The sequence below is a fragment of the Aotus nancymaae genome, unplaced genomic scaffold (genome assembly GCF_030222135.1).
Source record: "Aotus nancymaae isolate 86718 unplaced genomic scaffold, 86718_ANA_hifiasm-v0.15.2.pri h1tg000040l, whole genome shotgun sequence".
NCBI classification, from domain to species: domain Eukaryota; kingdom Metazoa; phylum Chordata; class Mammalia; order Primates; family Aotidae; genus Aotus; species Aotus nancymaae.
Genome location: NW_026988454.1, coordinates 35,823,349 through 35,844,524, shown reverse-complemented (window position 1 = coordinate 35,844,524; position 21,176 = coordinate 35,823,349). Strand labels below are relative to the sequence as shown.

The 21,176-nt window shown below is 38.4% G+C and overlaps 1 protein-coding gene across 3 annotated transcripts in view; it reads left to right on the top strand.

Moving 5' to 3' along the window:
• ENPP3 (ectonucleotide pyrophosphatase/phosphodiesterase 3) overlaps positions 1-5,429 on the top strand; it is a 93,661-nt gene extending 88,232 nt beyond the window's left edge. For all 3 annotated transcript variants that reach the window (XM_012458303.3, XM_012458302.3, XM_012458301.3), the window contains one exon: positions 2,870-5,429. In XM_012458303.3, the coding sequence (XP_012313726.2) occupies positions 2,870-3,040 (171 nt within the window). In that variant the 3' untranslated portion in view covers positions 3,041-5,429. The remainder of the gene's footprint in view (positions 1-2,869) is intronic.
• The last annotated feature ends 15,747 nt before the right edge of the window (positions 5,430-21,176 follow it).

Genomic DNA, 21,176 nt, shown 5'->3' with positions numbered 1-21,176 from the left:
GTACAGATGTACTCTCACTGTTCAGAGGCTTGAGGGAACTGAGATCAAGCTATAGGAATGGTAGATTCACAATTCTTTATATATATATATAAAGATGGGGTTTCACCATGTTGGTCAGGCTGATCTTGAACTCCTGACCTCAGGTGATCCGCCCGCCTTGGCCTCCAAAGTGCTTGCTTGGATTACAGGCATGAGCCACCACGCCTGGCCAGATTCACAGTTCTATCCCACACTTGGTGTAAGGAAATAGGTCATATTTCCTCACTTATTTTGTCCTTTCCTTGTTCCTTCCACCTTTTCTTCCCTCCTTTTTCCTTTTCTCTCTCCTGTCATCTTTGTATTATTAAATTTCTGTCAGATAAATGAGACGTAGCCACGAGTCCAAGTGACTTTCATTATTGTAAGTTACTCAGCAGATATTGGAAAATATAGGTATGGAACTTGGAGGAGAAGTCAGAACTGCAGCTCTCGATTTGGGATTAAATCATGGGCGTGAAATACAATTGCCAAAGGGGAGAAAATGGAAAGAAAAGACCTCAAATCATACTGAGGAAAATATCTATACTTCCAGGAAGTATAGTCAGCTGAGGAAACAGAAGTTATCATCAAACAAATAAACAGTAGAGCTATGGATAACAAAGGGGGAATTTCAGAAGCTTAGGGTAGTTAACTAAGTGAAAAGTCTAAGGAAAACCCACTCAGTGATGTCATCCTTGACAAAGTGGTTCCATTAGCATGATAGCAGCAATCACCGGTCTGTAAGTGGCTAAGGAGAGAGAATAAGAACGTGGATAGGGCAGAAGAATGCTGAAATCAATATTGTCTCAACAAATGAGTTGTATTTTGGGGATATACAATACTCCCAATTCTGTAACAGGTCATTTATACAAATACACACACATGTGCACACACACATACGTATATATAAATCAAATGTAGCTCATAAAACTGTATAGTCTATTCTATTGGCATGGACTGGTGCAGGGAGGGTGGTTGTCTACAGCTGGCTTCTGTTTAGATTGGTTGGTGCCAGAGACTTGCTCAGTGTTGAATAGCTTAAGTATCATCTCTGCATAGGTATAGTTTTGTGTTATGCTTTGTGGTCATTTCACTGCAAATTTAAAAGAGGGAAGATGATCAGATGCCAAATAAATCACGAAAGAGTAGAGTCATATAAACCAAATGGGAGAAAACGTTATGGAAAAAAGTGATCAAGGATATTAGGTACTACTGAAATGTGCAATAGTAAAGGCAGAATATCAAGACTTTGAATTGATTCCCATTGAAAGAATGAACTCAAACTAACATACTGCATTAAAAAAAAATGTTAGCTCGCATTGTGAATCTGACAGAGACAAGTGCTTTAGAGGTTAGGAACAAAAAGTATTTCCTCTTACACTTCCTCTGGCTCAGATAGCGACTGTCTGTATTAAGCCTGCATACTTAAATAAGTAAACCACTGTGTTGAAGTCAAATGAGAATCATGAAAACACATTAATTTAATTCAACAAACTTTGAAACTTTCTTATTATATGAAAAGTTAACTGAACTTCAGCAATATCATACGAATACCAGAAAATTATTCTTTATAATAAAGAATAAAGAATGTCATAGAAACCCATGTTTCTAAATTATTGAACTAACTTTTATTTTGTAAAAAACATATCCAAAATCAAACGGTCAAGAAATATCTGAAGGGATGCACAACTATAACAACAGTCAGCATAATAAAATGTAAACGGGCATAAAACGCTATTTTACACCCATGGTTTGGCAAAGATATGGGGAAATGGGAATTATCTTTCACTGCCTATAGAACTGTAAATTGGTATGAAGACTCTGAAGAGTGCTAGGTTTAATATCTGATAAAGTTAAAATTGAATGTACTCGGCCAGGTGCAGTGGCTCATGCCTGTAATCCCAGCAATTTGGGAGGCTGAGGCAGGTGGATCACCTGAGGTCAAGAGTTCGAGACCAGCCTGCCCAACATGGCGAAACCCCGTCTCTACTAAAAATAAAAAAAAAAATTAGCTGGGCATGGTGGCGGGCACCTGTAATCCCAGCTACTTGGGAGGCTGAGGCAGGAGAACTGCTTGAACCCGGGAGGCAGAAGTTACAGTGAGTCGAGATGGTGCCATTGCACTCCAGCCTGAGCAACAAAGTGAGACTGTCAAAAAAAAAAAAAAATTGAATGTACTCTATGGCCCAGCAATTTTATTAATATGTCCTAGAAACTAATGCTCTTGAACACAGGAGGCATATGCCAAGTTATTTATTATAGTATTATTTATAATAATAAAAATTTTATCAATATGTAATGAAAAGCTTGTGCTGTGTTTCAATGAGGAAATATCACAAACCACAGCTGAGGAAATATCACAAACAAGTGGCTTAACAAGACCTGGATACATCACTATAGATTACAAACGGTAATACTGAATGAAAAAAAATTGCAGAATACCACTTATAATATTAACATAAATTTGAAAACTCATCCATTTGTCATATTGTATCTTGACATACAGTAAAAGTTTGAAAAAACAGACTGGATTCATCTTGATATAAAGATGTTTAGTTCTGAACAGAGGCATGTTGGGGACTTAACTTCATCTGCAATATTTAATTTCATCAAAAAATTTATATCTGAAGTAAACATAAAAATGGATAAATTTTGACTATGGTGTTTTATGCTAGTTATAGTATGCTTTGTACTTTTGTTTCTTTTTATTTTTAAAAACTAAATTTAGCTGCATCAAATTAAGATTTAAGGCAGTAAAAATCATTGGCAAAAAAACAACTTTTAAGCAATAAAAATATTTCTGTTCATGAAAAATAATGTGAGAAAAAAATATTGTGCTTTTCTTTTCCAGGAAGGTATACCAGAAGCTTTTTGGGTTGAAGAAAGATTTAAAACGCACATTGCCCGGGTCCGTGATGTAGAACTTCTCACTGGGCTTGATTTTTATCAGGAAAAAGTGCAGTCTGTTGCTGAAATTCTGCAACTAAAGACATATTTACCAACATTTGAAACCATTATTTAATTTAATAGAATCTACTTAACGTATAACTTACTGTACAAAGTAATTTTGGCAAAATGTAAATGATTTTTTCTGCAGAATTATAAAATAAAGTTTTCTATTTTTCCTTATGTCCCTAAAAGCCATAATTTTTATTATTCCCTTTTCTCTTTTTTATTTCTATGAATATGTATTATTTTAAAGTTATATTTTCACACAGAGATGATGCTATATTATACCTTCTTTTTTGTTGTTGTTGTTTTTTTAGAGACGGAATCTTACTCTGATGCCCAGGCTGGAGTGCAGTGATGCAATCTCAGGCCACTGCAACCTCTGCCGCCTGAGTTCAAGTGATTCTTCTGCCTCAGCCTCCCGAGTAGCTGGGATTACAGGCGTGTGCCAAGCTACTTTTTGTATTTTTAGTAGAGACTGGGTTTCAGCATCTTGGCCAGGCTGGTCTTGAACTCCTGATCTTGTGATCCACCCGTCTTGGCCTCCCAAAGTGCTGAGATTACAGGCGTGAACCACCATGCCCGGCCTTTTGTTGGTTTTTTAAACTCTAATCTCATGACAGATTACAACTTTCTTATTGTATTTATTATCTCACTCAGAATCTTTGACTCTATTTTTCTGACCGAATTATCTAAACAAAAAAGAGAACAAAAGAAGTATCTCTTACTTGGGAATTGAATCAGCTCTAAATCAGTTTTGTCACAAAACTTTTTGTATTTGACAACTGGCAATACTGATTAAAAATGCACAGAACTTTTACACTGTATCACCTGTAAAAACTGTCCCAACAGATGAGCTTTGCACAAGTGCATGAAAATGACACCTTTTATGACAGCAAAGACCAGAAAACAATCTAAAAGTCTCATTAAACAAACTATGAAATTTGTTTAAACAAATATTGTTCCATCTCAATAAAGACAGAAGTAGATCTATATATATCTTGAGTGTATCACTATTGTTAAATGAGAAAGCAAGTGGTAGAACAATGTTTGTAGTATGTTGTCATTTTTCAGGGACTGGCAAACTTTTCTATAAGGGACTAGATGGTAACTTTGTTAGGCCATACAGTCTCTGTTACAACTATTCACTCTCTTGTGGCATCAAGAAAGCAGCCATAGATAATACAAAAAAGGAGTAAGAGTGGCTGTTCTATTAGTCTGTTTTCACATGGCTATAAATACCTGAGACTGGGTAATTTATAAAGAAAAGAGGTTTAATTGATTCACAGTTTCAAATGGCTGGAGAAGCCTCAGGAAACTTACAGTCATGGCAGGAGAAGGGGAAGCAAGCACTTTCTTCACAAGGTGACAGGATGGAGTGAGTGTAAGCAGGGGAAATGCCAGATGCTTATAAAGCAATCAGATCTCACAAGAACTCACCCACTATCACAAGAACAGCATGGGGAAAACTGCCCCCATGATCCAAACACTTTCCTCCCTCAGCATGTGGGGATTACGACTAGAGATGAGATTTGGGTGGGGAAACAGACCCAAACCACACCATCTATGTTCCAATAAAACTTTACTCACAAAAACAAGTGGAGGGCTAGATTTGATCCTTAAGCTGTAGTTTGTCAGCCCCTGATTTATATAATAAAATCTGGGCTAGGGAAGCAGGAATTAATAGGAAAAAAAAAAGAAAAAGAGATAACATTTTAATTTTGTGCTCTTTGTACTGCCTGAAGTTTTTTTTTTTCACTCTCTATATGTATTTCTTTAATTTTTCAAAAATAGAGTTATGAACCAAAGAGATCCTAGCAATTATTTCAGAGACAATACTATTGGTCAGGTTTTTGGGCTGCTAGACTGGCAGTTTTCCAGATTCTTCTCTGATATAAAGATAAGTTCATCCAGGGACACAGGCTTTGTAGCTAATGAAAAATCTTGTGACCTGAACTTCAAGGAAAACTGGGATTTCAATTGAATTATGGTTATTATTTACAACCAATTGAGATGTTAGTTTATTCCCATTGGATTTTTTTTAACATAGTTTCTTCATATGTAGAATTTAAGTGAAAAATTTATGCAGTGCAAAATATGCAATACAGAGAGGCTGCAAGTTACGACACAAATAGGACACTATTTCTGGATATACAGCAACAATGTTAATACTCTTTATATAGAGGCAATTTTTCTAATCAATGTTCTCCTGCCCCACCATGGCCTGGAAACTAAGTAAGATCACCTGGAATTTAGAACTCACAATAGGAAGACAAATGGTGAACTGAGTTTAATAACCCTGGATTTCCCCATTACTTCTGAGTTTGTCTGAAAGAGGCTAAATTGTTGACATGAAAATAAAAAGAGAAAAATTAAAATTACATTGTTTTACACAGAGATTCTAGAATGGTATACCTCCTTTTTGCATACTCATTATTACATTAAAAAAGAAATATGTATGTGTAAAGCCATTTTGAATGAATGAATACCAGTGATTTAATGAATCATGAAATGTAGAGGATTTGGTATATCTACTTAATAACTTTCAGTTTGTAGACTATATTTACAATAAACTTGTTTTATTTTTAAAAATCTGAAAATGTAAGCAATAAAGTTAGTTATATTTTAAAATATTATTTAAAAAGGATTTTATATGTACCCAAAGTTTGCAAGAATAGTATAGACCAGGCACTGTGGCTCACAACTGTAATCCTAGCACTTTTGGGAGGCTGAAGTGGGCAAATCACTTGAGGTCAGGAGTTCAAGACCAGCCTGGGCAACACAGTGAGACCCTGTTTCTATTTAAAAAAAGAATAGTATAAAGAATTCTTTATAACCTTTACTCAGCTACATCGATTAAAATTCTCAGTATGTACATTTATACATAGTTTTATATTTCCCCCTGTACTTCTGAGAGTATATTGTAGTCATTATGCCCATTAACCCTAAATACTTTAGTGTGCAAAGATCAAGGACATTAACTCACAGTAAGTTTAATGTTGATATAATGCTATAAATAATCCAATTTATGGACCTATCAATTTTTTTCATATTTGCAACAATTTATGATATTTTCTATTTTGGTCTAGGAGTTGAAAGAGAATCATTCATTGTATTATTTTTTTCTCTTCGGTCTCTTATAATGTGCAACAATTCCTCAGCCTTTAACAAATAATGTTGATACTTTTGAAGAGTCCAGGTCATTTATTTTGTAGCCCGTCCCTCAATTGGGTTTTTCTGGCCTTTCCAGATGACTGGATTAACACAATGCATTTTTGGCAGGACACTACATGAGTGATATTTGTCCTCAGCACTTCATATTTGAAAGCACATGATGCTCATCTGTGCCATCACTAACCCATGCCAGATTTGATCACTTCGTGAAGTTAGTGTTCAGTAAGTTTCTCTTCTGTAAAGATAGTTTTCCCTTAGAAATTTATAAGTTATTTGTAGAAGGATACTTGAGAACCTACACATATCCTGTTTCTCATTAAATTTTTACCCAACAGCTTTAGTATCCATTAATAATCCTTCCCTGATTCAAATTTTACTATGGTAGTTGCAAAAAGAGTGATTCATAAAAACTCCATTATTTTACATTTTTTAGCATGCTATTATAAGTAAAAGTGTTCTCTTCTTATTTGTTTATTTATTATTGTTTATCTGTACAGACTCATGAATTTTTTCATTCCAATGGATTAAAATATGTTGTGATCATTATTTATTTCAGTACTCAAATCGTCCCAGATTTGGCCAACAGGAGCTTCTTTAAGTGGGCTCCTAGGTCCTTTGGACATACCCCATTATTTTTTGAGGCCTTCCTTATTTTCTAGTAAAAAAAAATTCAGGATTATTTTGTACTTTTCCTGCACTAACTCTGAAATCAGCTCTTTCTCCTAAAAGCCGTGGTTCCATTGAGTGGGCACTGGTGCCCTAATTGCTTCTGGGGTATCATAACATCTAGGCCCCTTCAGTTAACAAAAGTGGAGTCTATATCTACATCTCTTTGCCTATATCTACCTTTATCTTCATAAATATTGTAAACTTAAAATAAAATCTTAAGTCCCCCACTGATAGAACAGACCCTCTTGTGGCCAAGAGGACCCCAGAAAAACCTTAAAACTGAGTTCCTGGCCACTGCCAGGAGAGAGGGGAGGTCAGACATGCCTCGTTCTACCCACTCTCTTTTGTGGTTGAGACAAAATTGACCAGCATTAATGTTAAAACAGAGATCATAAGACTGACAGAACAGACTCTGGCAATGAGATACCAAATTATATACAGGACAAAAGGCCATGCCAGGCAAGGATAAAATAATGTACCTTACACTTAAAGAATAAACTTTTTTCTTTTTTTTGTTTTTGTTTTTGTTTGAGATGGAGTCTTGCTTTGTTACCCAGTCTGGAGTGCAGTGGCATGATCTGGGCTCACTGCAACTTCCACCTCCTGGGTTCAAGCAATTCTCCTGTCTCAGCCTCCTGAGTAGCTAGGATTACAGGCACATGCCACCACACCTGGCTAAGTTTTGTATTTTTATTAGAGACGGGGTTTCACCATGTTGGTCAGGCTGGTCTCAAGCTCCTGACCTCGTGATCTGCCCGCCTTGGACTCCCAAAGTGCTGGGATTACAGGCATGAGCCACTGCGCCCGGCCTGGAATAAACTGTTTTAACTGTCACAAGGGTTTTTGTTTGTTTGTTTGTTTTGTTTTTTCCCTCAAGCACTAGCTTTGAGAGAAGCAATATTAAAAAAAAATTACAACTCATCTTGCTAACAAACACTGACTAACTGAACCCCGGTTCCACCAACCATAACTACAGCTTTAATTGGACAAGGGCCTGATTTCAGTAACTTTCTTCTGATAGGGAGACCACCAACCATGGACTGGTTCTGTCTGGTTTACAGAGATTGCTCACTTGGGTGCCTTGTAACCTGAAAAGATCTTTTGATGGATAGGGCCCAACTGTAACACATTTGACAAGAACAGGCACTTTTAGGGTGGTATGGCGGTAGACATAACTGTAATATATTTGAATGCTAAGTCTCCACCCACAGGTGAACACGGGTCATATGTTACATGCAGATTTGCTCAACAAGCATGTGTCAGGACCACCTTCATTAATATTCATAGCTCCTCCCATGATCTGTTGAATATGTATGTTTAGCCAATATCTTCAGTATAAAACTGCTACTCTAACCTCTCTCCTTCTTTGACTTAGCTGGAGGAACACTTCCCAGCCTGTGGATGATCATTTTGCGGCTGTAACCATTTACAAAAAATAAAGTTTCCTCCTCTTCCAAACTTACGGAATTATGTGATTTCTTTTTAAAGTTAACACCACATGAATAAAAACTATGAATTAGGCTGGGCGCATTGGCTCATGCCTGTAATCCCAGCACTTTGGAAGGCCAAGGCAGGTGGATCACTTGACGTCAGGAGTTCAATACCAGCCTGGCCAACATGGTGACACCCTGTCTCTACTAAAAATACAAAAAATTAGCCGGGCGTGGTGGTGAATGCTGGTAATCCCAGCTACTCAGGAGGCTAAGGCAAGAGAATTGCTTGAACCTGGGAAGCAGAGGTTGCAGTGAGCTGAGATCATGCCATTGTACTCCAACCTAGGTGTCAGAGTGAGATTTTGTCTCAAGAAAGAAAGAAGAGAGAAAGAAAGAAAGAAAGAAAGAAAGAAAGAAAGAAAGAAAGAAAGAAAGAAAGAAAGAAAGAACGAACGAACGAACTATAAATTCAATTACTGTCGAATACTGCATGGTTTTCTTAACAATTTTCTATTTTATAATTGTGTCTTCCTTCTCCAATAGTGACAAATTTGGTTCCCAACATCATCAATACATTTTTCCATATACTCCAATACATGAAAAGTAAGAATTGCAAACTAATACAACTTAAAGAAGGAAATCTTCCAAGTAGAATTCAAGAAGTGTTTCCAAACTAAGACCTTATAGTCAGAATATTGTTCCAGAATTACTTGGACTTGTTTTTCCCCTTCAGCGTAGTTACATTTTTCATTTGAAATATAGTACTGCTCATTTGTTTCTATTTATATTCTGTTAAGGAGTTTCCCCATCCTTGTTGAGTCAAGTTTATTTGTTTTAGTGCATAAAATATTAACATGATTTTAAAAGCCAAAATTAGATGAAAAGGGACACTCAAAAGAGGTGCCTTCCCTCCCCTCTTTCTGTCTTTTTCCATCCACCCTGGGTTTACGACCAAAATCATCTGTTTCTCGTTTATTATTGCTGTATTTATTTTTGCAAAAATAGGCAAATAGATATATTTTTCTTATTTTTCTTTTTTATCAAAAAGCATATTATATGTTCCTTGGGAACTTTTATTTATCTTTAAATATTTATTTTTATTTATTTTTTTTGAGACAGAGTCTTGCTCTGTTGTCCAGGCTGGAGTTCAGTGGCTCAGACAGGACTCACTGTAGCCTCAACCTCCTAGGCTCAAGCAATCCTCCTGCCTCAGCCTCCTGAGCGGCTGGAACCACAGGCATGTGACATCGCACTTGGCTATTTTTTTATTTTTTGTAGAGACAAAGCCTCACCATGTTGCCCAGGCTGATTTCAAACTCCCCCAAGCTCAAACAGTTCTCCCACCTTGGCATCCCAAAGTGTTGGGATTACAACCACGCCTTTCTTTCTTTTGAACTTTTAAAAAAACTTGACATTATGGCCGGGCACGGTGGCTCACACCTGTAATCCCAGCACTTCAGGGGCCAAGGCAGGTGGATCATGAGGTCAAGAGTTCAAGACCAGCCTGGCCAGCATGTTGAAACCCTGTCTCTACTAAAAATACAAAAATTAACCGGTCCTGGTGGTGGACGCCTATAATCCCAGTTACTCTGGAGGCTGAGGCAGGGAATTGCTTGCACCTGGGAGGCGGAGGTTGCAGTGAGCCAAGATCGCACCACTGCACTCCAGCCTGGGCAACAGAAGGAGACTCCATCACAGAAAAACAAAACAAAAAGTTCGACAGTATATCCTGGAAGTCACTCTGTATCTATAGATCTTCCTCATCCTAGTTTATTGCTGCATAGTACTCCATTGTGTAGATTTATCATTCGTTACATCAGTCTCCTATATAATACCCTTTAGGTAGTTTCCAACATTTTGGGGTTACAAATATACAGCAATGAGTAATGTTACACATATGTAGTTTTGCATTATTGAAAGTGTATCTTCTGGGCAAATTCCTAGAAGTGGGTAAACATATATTGTGGCTTTATTTTTAGAAACAATAAAAGTCCTATATTGGCACAACTTTAATTCTTAAATTGGTGTATTTAAAATTTGAATTCACTGAGATGTAGCTCTCCTCCACCAAAAAATGGAAATAATTTATTTTTTCTTAATTATAAAAGTAATAAATATTTATTGTAAGACTATCCAAAATGTGTATAAGTTGTTTTTTGACTTTCAGGTGATAGAACTATCCCAAGCAATGTAATTCCCTGTCCTTTTTATTCTGAGGACAATGAAATATGTAATAAGTAAAATTTTTGACAAGTGCTTTTCATGTAGATGAACATTTAATACAACAGAATTGCTTGTTTTTGAATAGAGGGAACCACATATTACTGCTGTTTTCAGTTGTATGTATTATGAGAGACAGGCTTATAAGAGGGATATTTTTGTGAATTCCAATGTTACTGAATCAAGGATTACAATGAATTCTTGTTGGTAGAAAGGGGACTTTCTAACCCAAGTGAGGTCAGCTAAGATCTTGGGAGCAGACTTGGAAAGAAGGGAAATTCTCAACACTGGTTTATATTCCAGATGTAGTTTAAATTCCGAAATTGTATTTTTATGCATTTTGAGGGCATTTTTTAACCTTTCAGGATATTTAATGTAGTAGTCAGAATTAAGAAGCCTCTGGGTCTTTTCTTCTAGAAAATATCACAAACAAATGAATTTTCTGGGCAAGTAGAAACCTGTTTCCCCTGCTGGTGGGTAGGGTCAAGTAGATAGAGGGGGATAAATTAGATAAAGAGGGCATCTACTGATGGGCCAAGGATTGACCTCTAGCCACTAATTTAGCTGGAATTTAGTCTAAGACTATCCATCAGTGTCTGGTCATTTTAGAACCAGTAAATAAAGTTTTTAGGAGTCTGTGTTTATGCTTATAAATTGGGCTGATCTTGATGTAAACTCCATCTGGTTTTGGCACTTGAGTTTATTTCCAAATTATATTTGGGCTCTTTGAAAATCCTCTTGCCCTAGGGAAATCTCTTTCCTTCCTCCGCCTCCATCCCCACCCCTGTATCACCACTACTCTCCCACCACCACTTGTCACTTGTTTACTTTGGGAGGGCTGGGCATGGGAATGGAAACAGGACATAAACTCTTAACAGTGTTCAAAAACACAAACAAGCCTGTTTGAAGAAAGGACTTCCTCTTTACACGCATCCCTGGCAAACCACAATCTCTCCCTCAATCAGTGGACTCACACTTGAACAAACTTCCAGACAGGAACAAACCTCAGCCTTTCAATAACAGAGAATCCATGCAATTCAGACTTATCCCAAACCCACAGGATAAACTTAGCTGGATAACAACTCATAGTAGAGGACAACACTGGGCTTGGAGCTAGGCTGGTTCTGTTATCCTAACACATCATGTTTATTAAGGTGTAGAGATTTGTAGGTCTAGGAGAAATCTGGAGAGGCCAGCAAGTCTGTTTCTTAAGGACGAAATAAATAACGTTCTGTCAACGTTGTTTTTATGTTACTCATAATCTCTAACAAAGACTTTACAACAGTGTTTCATACTTCTTGAAATTAAGAAAATTTGTGTCATGATTAACACAATGACTTCCTCCTGTCTTGTCTCCTTATTGTGATAATCACAAAGTTTGTTTATAATCGTCTCCTAAGGAATCATCTGCTCTCATTTGAGTGTTGTAAGGCAGTAGTGTATTGATGAGAGCATGGGTTCCTAAGTTACAGACACCAAGGTTTAAATCCTGTCTTCCTAGCTGTGTGATCTGGAACAGTTCCCTTAAACTCTACAATTTGGTTTTCTCTTCTGTAAAAGGGGGATCACTTTGTACCTACCTCAAAGAGTTGTTGCAGGGATTCAGTGACTTACTAGCTATAAACTGTGTCCAACAGAGGCTGCCACGACGTAGCATTATCCTCTCTCATTCATATATAAATCACGCTTTTTGAATTAACCAGGCAATTCCGCTTCACTTGGGTTTACACACAAGTGATTCAAATTTGTGGATTGTGTCAGATTGATCTTTGCCCTATGATTTGGAGGTTTGACTTCCATATTTCCTGCCAGATGAGTGAGTCACATTAATAGCATCCTTCATCATGGTTTGTGGTTGCCCTGATCTTTAAATTTGGTCTGCCTCTATTACAATCCCAATTTATTGGTTAAGTCCAAGGATATTTTTATCTTATGGCCACATTAACAATTTTAAGAAAAGGAACCATGGCATGGTCAATATTTTGCTTTGGGATATTGACAAAAAACTGCAACAGATTGGCCACAGTGGCTCAGATCAACAGGCTGTGGCAGTGGATTAGGATATATCCTCCAAGTCTGTCTGGATCTCCTCTCAGAAAATGGGCTTATTTTGTAGAGATTTCATCGTCAAATCTCACCTCAGATTCTGAAGTCAGCATTTTTCAGCATTTAAGCAAAGTTTTCCACAAATTCAGAACAGAAACAAATCTTTGATTGATTATTTTGATAGAAGGGAGTTCATCAAATGACTCAATGTCTTCCTCTCGTGCTATCTCTGAATCTGGAACCAACCATCTTCTGTAGTCAATAAAATCATCTTCTGTAGTCAATGAATGACTACAGAAGATAGAAAGACCTTGAAAGCCTAGACATGTCTTGCCTATTCAAGAGCTCCTTAAATCTGTTTATTCAATAATGTTTATTGAGCTTCTTTTATGTTACAGACACTGTTCTAGGGGCTTTGGATAATCAGGGAACAAACTCGACAAAGATCCTTGCCCTTTACAGGCTTATATTCTAGCAGGGAAGACACATAGTAAGCAACTGATACAGCAAGTAAGAAAATTAAATTACATGTGGTAAATTACAAGCGGTAAATGCGGCCGGGCGCAGTGGCTCTCGCCTGTAATCCCAGCACTTTGGGAGGCCGAGGCAGGTGGATTGCCTGAGCTCAGGAGTTTGAGACCAGCTTGGGCAACACGGTGAAACCCTGTCTCTCTTAAAATACAAAAAGTTAGCTGGGTGTGGCAGCATGTGCCTGTAATCCCAGCTACTCGGGAGGCTGAGACAGGAGAATCGCTTTAACTGGGGAGGCGGAGGTTGCAGTGAGCCGAATTCGCGTCATTGCACTCCAGCTTGGGCGACAGAGTGAGACTCCGTCTCAAAAAAAAAAAAAAAAAAAAAGTGATAAATGCCATGGAAAAGAAAAAGAGAAGTAAATAAGAGTAAAAAGAAGCTGTGTAGTCCCAGCTGCTCCAGAGGCTGCTCCAGAGGCTGCAGTGGGAGGATCGCTTGAGCCCAAGAGGTCTAGGCTGTTTTGTGCCATGATTGAGCCATTGCACTCCAACCTGGGTACCACAGCGAGACCTTGTCTCTAAATAAAGAAGGAAAGAAAAACTGAATGTAGGGATGTTGTGAAGTGCAGGTTGCAAGAAATATTAAGCAGTTAGGGGAGGACTCTCTGAGATGCTGAAATCTGAGCAAAGATTTAGAGGAGGCAAAGTGTTAGCCAGGCAGATATATGGGGAAGCAGTCAACACAGGCACATGTGCTGTGTTCAAGAAGCAGTAGAAGCCAGCACTGCTGTTAGAAAAAATTTATTGTTCTCTCAGACCTCTTATAACCATTTCCTAGGATCCATCTCAAGAATAAGAAACTAGGCTGGGTACAGTGGCTCATGCCTGTAATCCCAGCACTTTGGGAGATGGAGGCAGGAGCATTGCTTAAGGCCAGGAGTTCAGACTGGCCCGGGCAATATGGCAAAACCTGTCTCTACTAAAAATACACACACACACACACACACATACACACACACACACACACACACACACACACTAGTTGGACATGGTGGCGCATGCCTGTAATCCCAGCTACTCAGGTGACTGAGGCACTAGAATTGTTTGAACCTGGGAGGCAGAGGTTTCAGTGAGCCAAGATGGTGCCACTGCACTCCAGCTTGGGGGACAGAGAAAGAAGACTGTGTCTCAAAAAAAAAAAAAAAAAAAAAAAGAGTAAGAAACTAGATAGAGAAGAATTTATTTTCTAAAATTACAATCAACTAAAAAAAGTGTTCATAGGCTGGGCGTGGTGGCTCACGCTTGTAATCCCAACACTTTGCGAGGCTGAGGTGGGTGGATCACCTGATGTCAGGAGATTGAGACCATCCTGGCCAACATGGTAAAACCCTATCTTTAGTAAAAATACAAAAATTAGCTTGGTGTGGTGGCACGTGCCTGTAGTCCCAGCTACTCGGGAGGCTGAGGCAGGAAGCTTGCTTGAACCAGGGAGTCGGAGGTTGCAGTGAACCGAGATTGTGCCACTGCACTCCAGCCTGGTAACAGAGTGAGACTCTGTCTCAAAAAAAAAAAAAGTATTCATATTTTGTGGGGGTTTTTGTTTTATAGTTAGCAAAAAGAAGTCTGTCGGAAATAACCCCAAGTATCACTGCATTTTACATTTTATTAATTTTACAGTATTAGGATAAGCCATATGAAATTGTCATTCTTTTAAGTCCAAAACTCTTGAATACTGTCAATTGCATATGTTATATACCTTAACTTCAGAACTTCTGGTGACACTATTGCTCTTAAAACTAAAGTGCATAGATCACATTTATTATTTTTGAAATTATTATAGACTCACAGAAAATTGAAAAAAAAAAAATAGCACAAAGAGCCCAGTATACCCTTTACCTAGCTTCCCCCAGTAGTAACAAGTTACATGGCTATGGTAAAATACCAAAACCAGGCCTCATCACTGATACAATACTGTTAACAAGCCTACAGACCTTTTTCAGATTCCCCCTGTTTTTATATGCACTCATAAGATATTATATTTTAAAGTGTACACAACCAAATTTTTCTACACAACTCTGAAAGTAGGTACAGATGCAGCAGGTGAGGGTCAGAGAATTTAGAGTATTGTTTCTAGTCTAGTGTATCGTCTCCCTCTGTGCAGAGTATGGGATGGCCAATAGGTTGAAACCAACTAGATTTAAGGCTCTTTCCCTGAAAACTTTTCTTTCTGGGACCTGAACTATTCTCATAGGAGAGTTGATAAATTCTTCCAATTCTTTATGCCTCTTTTGAATTGCATATGTTCCTAAGAGATTAATTTGTTCAATGCTTAATTTTGTTTTTTCTGGGATCTGGAGAGAGAACAGTTGCACAAGTGCTGTGGGTAAAGCTTTGATGCTGATAAAATGCTGATAATGGGGAAAAATCAGAAAAATGGGAGACTGAAGCTCTCCAGGGCAAATACTCTGTCCTCCCTCACTTATTTGCTGCAGGGGAGCTGTATTCATTAGGTATGTCTGGGACAACCATGGAATGTGACTGTCTCAGACAGGGTGGCTGATATTTTACGAAGCAATGGCTAAAAAGAGATCAAATATTAAAATCTAAAATGTCATTGTCTTTATTTAAAAATAAGAATAACCTAGATATTATGCAAATATAAATGTTGAAACCCCAAAGCAGCAGAGTGAAAGTGGAAAATAAAACTATCTATCTTGTGTTTCAAAAAGCAATGAAAGAAAAACAGCACAGCACACCATAAGACTGGAAACCAGTTGTCTGGAGGTTTTAGCAGTGCCAATGAGTAGAGAAAAGTTTCCATATAATTCAATAACCAAGTAGAGTCAGAGTGACTCAAAACTTGTCTGGGGTTTAGACTTATTTGATGGAAATTTTGTAGGGCAGGTTTTCCTCTTTTCCCAATTTGACTTTACAAGCCAAGTCCCACATACTTGGAAACAGTCACTGGACAATTACTAAATGGTTGCTGAGTGATGGTGTAAATAGTTGGAAAAAAGCTTGGATTCATGACAGCTACCAGGTAAGTCTTATTCTCATGTACTAGATAGTTTTATATGCTATTAGGACACACTGCTGTTGAAGAAAAAGAAATTGTCTTCGTCTTTAATTGTATTTTCAATTAAAATTCAAGTTAATCAAATGTGTTATACAAACATATATAGAGGAAAGGCTTTTTTAGGGTTTTAAAAAAGTTTTTTTTAAAAAATTTGCATTGGAGGTCCATGTGTTTGCAGAAACTACTGTGATGGGATTTTACAATTGCTTTATTTATTTGATTGTATATATTTAAGGTGTACAATTATATATATATATACACACACATATATATACATATATACATATATGTATATAAATATATATTTTTTTGAGATGGAGTTTCGCTCTTGTTGCCCAGGCTGGAGTGCAATAGTGGGATCTTGGCTCACTGCAACCTCCACCTCCTGGGTTCAAGTGATTCTCCTGACTCAGCCTTCCAAATAGCTGGGATTACAGGCATATGAAACTATGCCGGGCTAATTTTGTATTTTTTGTAGAGACGAGGTTTCTCCATGCTGGTCAGGTTGGTCTCGAATTCCTGACCTCAGGTGATCTACCTGCTTCAGCCTCCCAAAGCACTGGGATTACGGGCATGCGCCACTGCACCCAGCCACAACATGCATATTTGATATGCATATACATCGTGAAATGGCTACTAGAGTCAAGCAAATTAACATATCCATCATTTCACATAGTTGACCTTTTTTTTTCTTGGTATCTAGAGCATCTAAAATCTACTCTTTTAGTAAAAATCCTGAATTTTGAGAGGCCATACAGGTAAAGGCTCTCACACAGAGGGAACTGAAGTCAAAAACCCCAGTCCCATCACGTGGGGCTTCAGGGATGCCCGATCACTGTCATCAGAAACCAAAACTCGGAAAGGACAGGCTGAGAGCAGAACTGAGAGAGTCCCTGTCACTTTCATATTGTATATTTATCCCTGTGTGTTTATGAATATGTGACCCTTTTGCATATTTACCCATCTGGTGAAAATAATATTCTCTTTGCTGCAGAATTTCACCACCACCACACCTCCCATTCTTACACACAAACACACTCTGTTGTGCTGGGTAAATATTGTAAGTATTGTGATAAATTGCATTAGATGGAGGGTCAAAGATTCCGGGGGCAGACTCGTCAACACTAGATAGTTACTGATCTGTTTTATTTTTTTGTTGTTATTGTGGTGGTGATGGATGTCGTCTGTGGAGGGCATCGCTGGCTACATGCACGGGTTTCTTTTTCAGTAACTGAGGAGCAAGTCAAAGGCAGGATTTGATGCCAGGACAATACACAGTACTTTTGAGAGAAAGGAGTTTGGGGGCAAATCTTCAAGCTTCACTTTTTTTTAAGTTTGCTGGGTGGTGGATGATGTGATTTCTCTTCCTCAATTCCACTAGAATTCCTCTTCAGTAAAATTGCTATTATTAACAAAGTCACTGTGGTGTTGGATTCACTTGGGGGATGTGGCAGAATGCTGAGTTTGGCTTCAGAACGGGCACAGGATGAGAAGAGAAACTACCAGGGGATTTCAGGCACATGTGGGTCACTTAGGCTTTCGGGCAATGATCCATTTCTTCTTAATTGAAAATGCTGCTATGAGTACAATCTGTTGTTAATACTTCCCCTCTAAGTTTAGAACGTTGAAGCAAAAAAAAAAAAAAAAAAAAAAGACTACATTCCCAGGTGAGCATTTTCTTCCCCATAAAGATTTATTACTACATCTTTATGTCACTAACAAAAATTTAAGCACTTGTTAAATTTCCAGTGGAGAGCTAGGATATTTTATAAGTGGATGTTTTGGACTATCCAGTTAATAGGGAAATCTTAGGGGTAAAGAGTGATGAATTAAACACTTGTACTGAATTTAAAATATTATCAGGACTAAAAATAATCTCTTAATTCTACTTATTATAAAGCTATAAAGATTTACTTTAAACAGAGAAATACTGATGGGCAAAAGAAATAAGCATTCATGGTACCACCCAGAAGAACAAATCACCACCAATATCAGGATGTATATCCTTTTACCACTGCTTGTATAGGGTCATAGTCTGTGTATTGATTATTATCTGCCCCTATTTCCAAACACTGTACCAAGTGCTCTGTGCACATTATTTCATTTAACCTTTCCTTTATACTGTGAAGTAAATGCTATTTAACAGATATGGAAATTCTTGGCTATTCAAAGAGGGGTAGAATTGAACCCTTTGAAACAACTTTAGCTATACAGACCCTGGTGTACATTGAAGAATCCCACGAAGAGGTTTCAGGGATATCAATAAATCTAAACCGAATTGCAACCTCCTAATGTACTCAGGAAAGAATTCAGAAGTATCCAACATAAAAAGAGTTACCTGCATGTAATAGAATGTATCCTCATACTTGACCAGTTTCCAAATATAGAAGTGTTAAGGTTGCCAAGGGAAGAACCAAGCTGTCTCCACTAAAATACTCTATGTGGCTGTGTTTGAACCTTACCTATTTTTGGTATATCTGTTAGAGAAGTTAGTATTATTAATACTAATTAATAGAATTATTGATGATAGTGATGGTTTAAAAAAATGAATACAAAAGGTAACATGATGAAGTGAAAATATCTTTTGCTACAAAAAGTACGCAATATAACACTTTCCAGCTTTAACAAGCTATGTACTACTTCATCCTGTTTAAATTTAAGTCTGCTTAACAGACATACTGTAGATTTGGGAAATGTGAAAACTTTTTTCCAAACAAAATTGTTAAAGGCAAAATCTATGAAATATGAGTCACCTGCAAGACTTCCAAGAAACCAGTACTCCTGGGTTTGCTTACACGTGGTGACTCATTCTTCCAGGATGTTTAAGCAGTTGTCTTAGAAGGTGGGTGGCAAAGAAAAACTAACAGAAAAAAAGTAAAGAATAGAATATGTCTATTTTTGCTATTTTCACCTACTTTTTGAACTATCTGATATTTTATTTTTTCCATTTTCAGATCTATGATTTGTGGTAATTCACTTTGAGATGTGTTATGAGGGACCACTGGAGCCATTAAGGATTCAGTCTTTTTAAGTAGATCGATCCTTCCTTCCTTCCTTCCTTCCTTCCTTCCTTCCTTCCTTCCTTCCTTCCTTCCTTCCTTCCTTCCTTTCCTCCCTCCTTTCCTTCCCTCCCTCCCTCCCTCTGTCCCTCCTTCCTTCCCTCTCTCCTTCCTTCTTTCCTTCTTTCCTTCTTTCTTTTTGAGGCAGAGTCTCACTCTGTTGCCCAGGCTAGAGTGCAGTGGCACAATCTCAGCTCACTGCAACCTCCCTCTCTCAGGTTCAAGTGATCCTCGTGCCTCAGCTTCCTAAGTAGTTGGGACTACAGGCCCATGCCACCACATTTGGCTAATTTTTTCTGTATTTTTTTAGTAGAGACAGGATTTCACCATGTGGGCCAGGCTGGTCTCATACTCCTGGACGCAAGTGATCCACCCGCCTCAGTCTCCCAAAGTGCTGGGAGACTTGCAAAGTGTCTTGAGGTTGACCTTTTAAGAAGTGATATTTAAATCCATATAACACACTTGAAGGACCACATTTTAAAAAAATATATTACAGCCTTTCTGCTCTTTTAAATGGCTGTTCTGAACATAATCAAATATTTCACTAAAGACTCTGTTCATTATCATGAACATCTGTGTATTCTGCCCTTTGTTTGGTCTCCTTTTATTTTCTTTGGTCTTTATTTTTACTTACATATTTATTTGAGATAGAGTTTTGCTCTTGTTGCCCAGACTGTCGTGAAATGGTGCAATCTTGGCTCAATGCAACCTCCACCTCCTGGGTTCAAACGATTCTCCTGGCTCAGCCTCCCGTGTAGCTGAGATTACAGGCACCCATCACCACACCCAGCTAATTTTTTCATATTTTTAGTAGAGGTGGGGTTTCACCATGTTGGCCAGGCTGGTCTCGAACTCCTGGCCACAATTACCTGCCTCGGTCTCCCAAAGTGCTGGGATTACAAGCGTGAGCCACAGCGCCCGGCCTGGTCTTCATTTTTGTAAATATTTTGTTCTTGGTCTTTATTGTGTTCTCGATGTCACCCCCCCCACACACCCAGTTCTCTCCCCTGGTTTCAGGTTATTGGATGTCACTTCTCTCTGTGCTGTTGTGTGACTGCCTATTCCAGCTCTGCCTGTCACTTTTCTCACTCGCATCACAGAGACGGTGTTATGGGCTGACTTGTGTTCCACTCAAAATTCATAAAGTCCTAACCACAATACCCCAGAATGTGACTGTATTTTAAAGTAGGGTCTTTACAGAGGTAATTAAGTTAACAGGAGGTCATTAGGATAGGCCCTCATCCTATGTAACTGGTGTCCTTGTAAGAAGGGAGAATTCAGACACAATTACAAAGGGAAGATGACATGCAGGCTCAGGGAGAAGACAGTCATCTACAACCCAAGAGAGAGGCCTGGGACAGATACTTCCTGAAGAAACCAACCCTGCTGCACCTTGATTTTGGGCTTCTAGCCTCCAGAACTGTGAGAAAATGAAATTCTATTGTTTAAGCCACTTAGTCTGTGATATTTTGTTATAATAACCCTAGCAAACCAACACAGGTTGATTTAGACATCATCTAACAAGTTTCTTAATATTATAAAAACTAACTATAAATAGACTCGTGGTGGGAGAGTCCAAGAACAAATCTACAGGGAGCTCCTATGGGCTTCATGCTGTGAACACTGGCTACGCCAATCATTTTATGCTGCCTTCTTAGATGCACGTATTCATTCATCCCGTTATTTACTCAGTCAATGAATATTTACTGAATCCTTTCTCCATACCAGACATTGCACCAGACATGGCTCAATGAGGTCTTGGTGTAGTTCTTGGGGGAGCTTAGGGTCTCAGAGAGGGAGACAGTCATATAAAAAATGAGTTACGGTTGGCCGGGCACAGTGGCTCACGCCTGTAATCCCAGCACTTTGGGACGCTGGGGCGGGTGGATCATGAGGTCGGGAGATAGAGACCATCCTGGCTAACACAGTGAAACCCCGTCTCTACTGAAAATACAAAAAATTAGCTGGGCCTGGTGGCTGAGGAGGCTGAGGTTGCAGTGAGCCGAGATCACACCATTGCACTCCAGCCGGGGCGACAGAGCAGACTGTCTCAAAAAAAAAA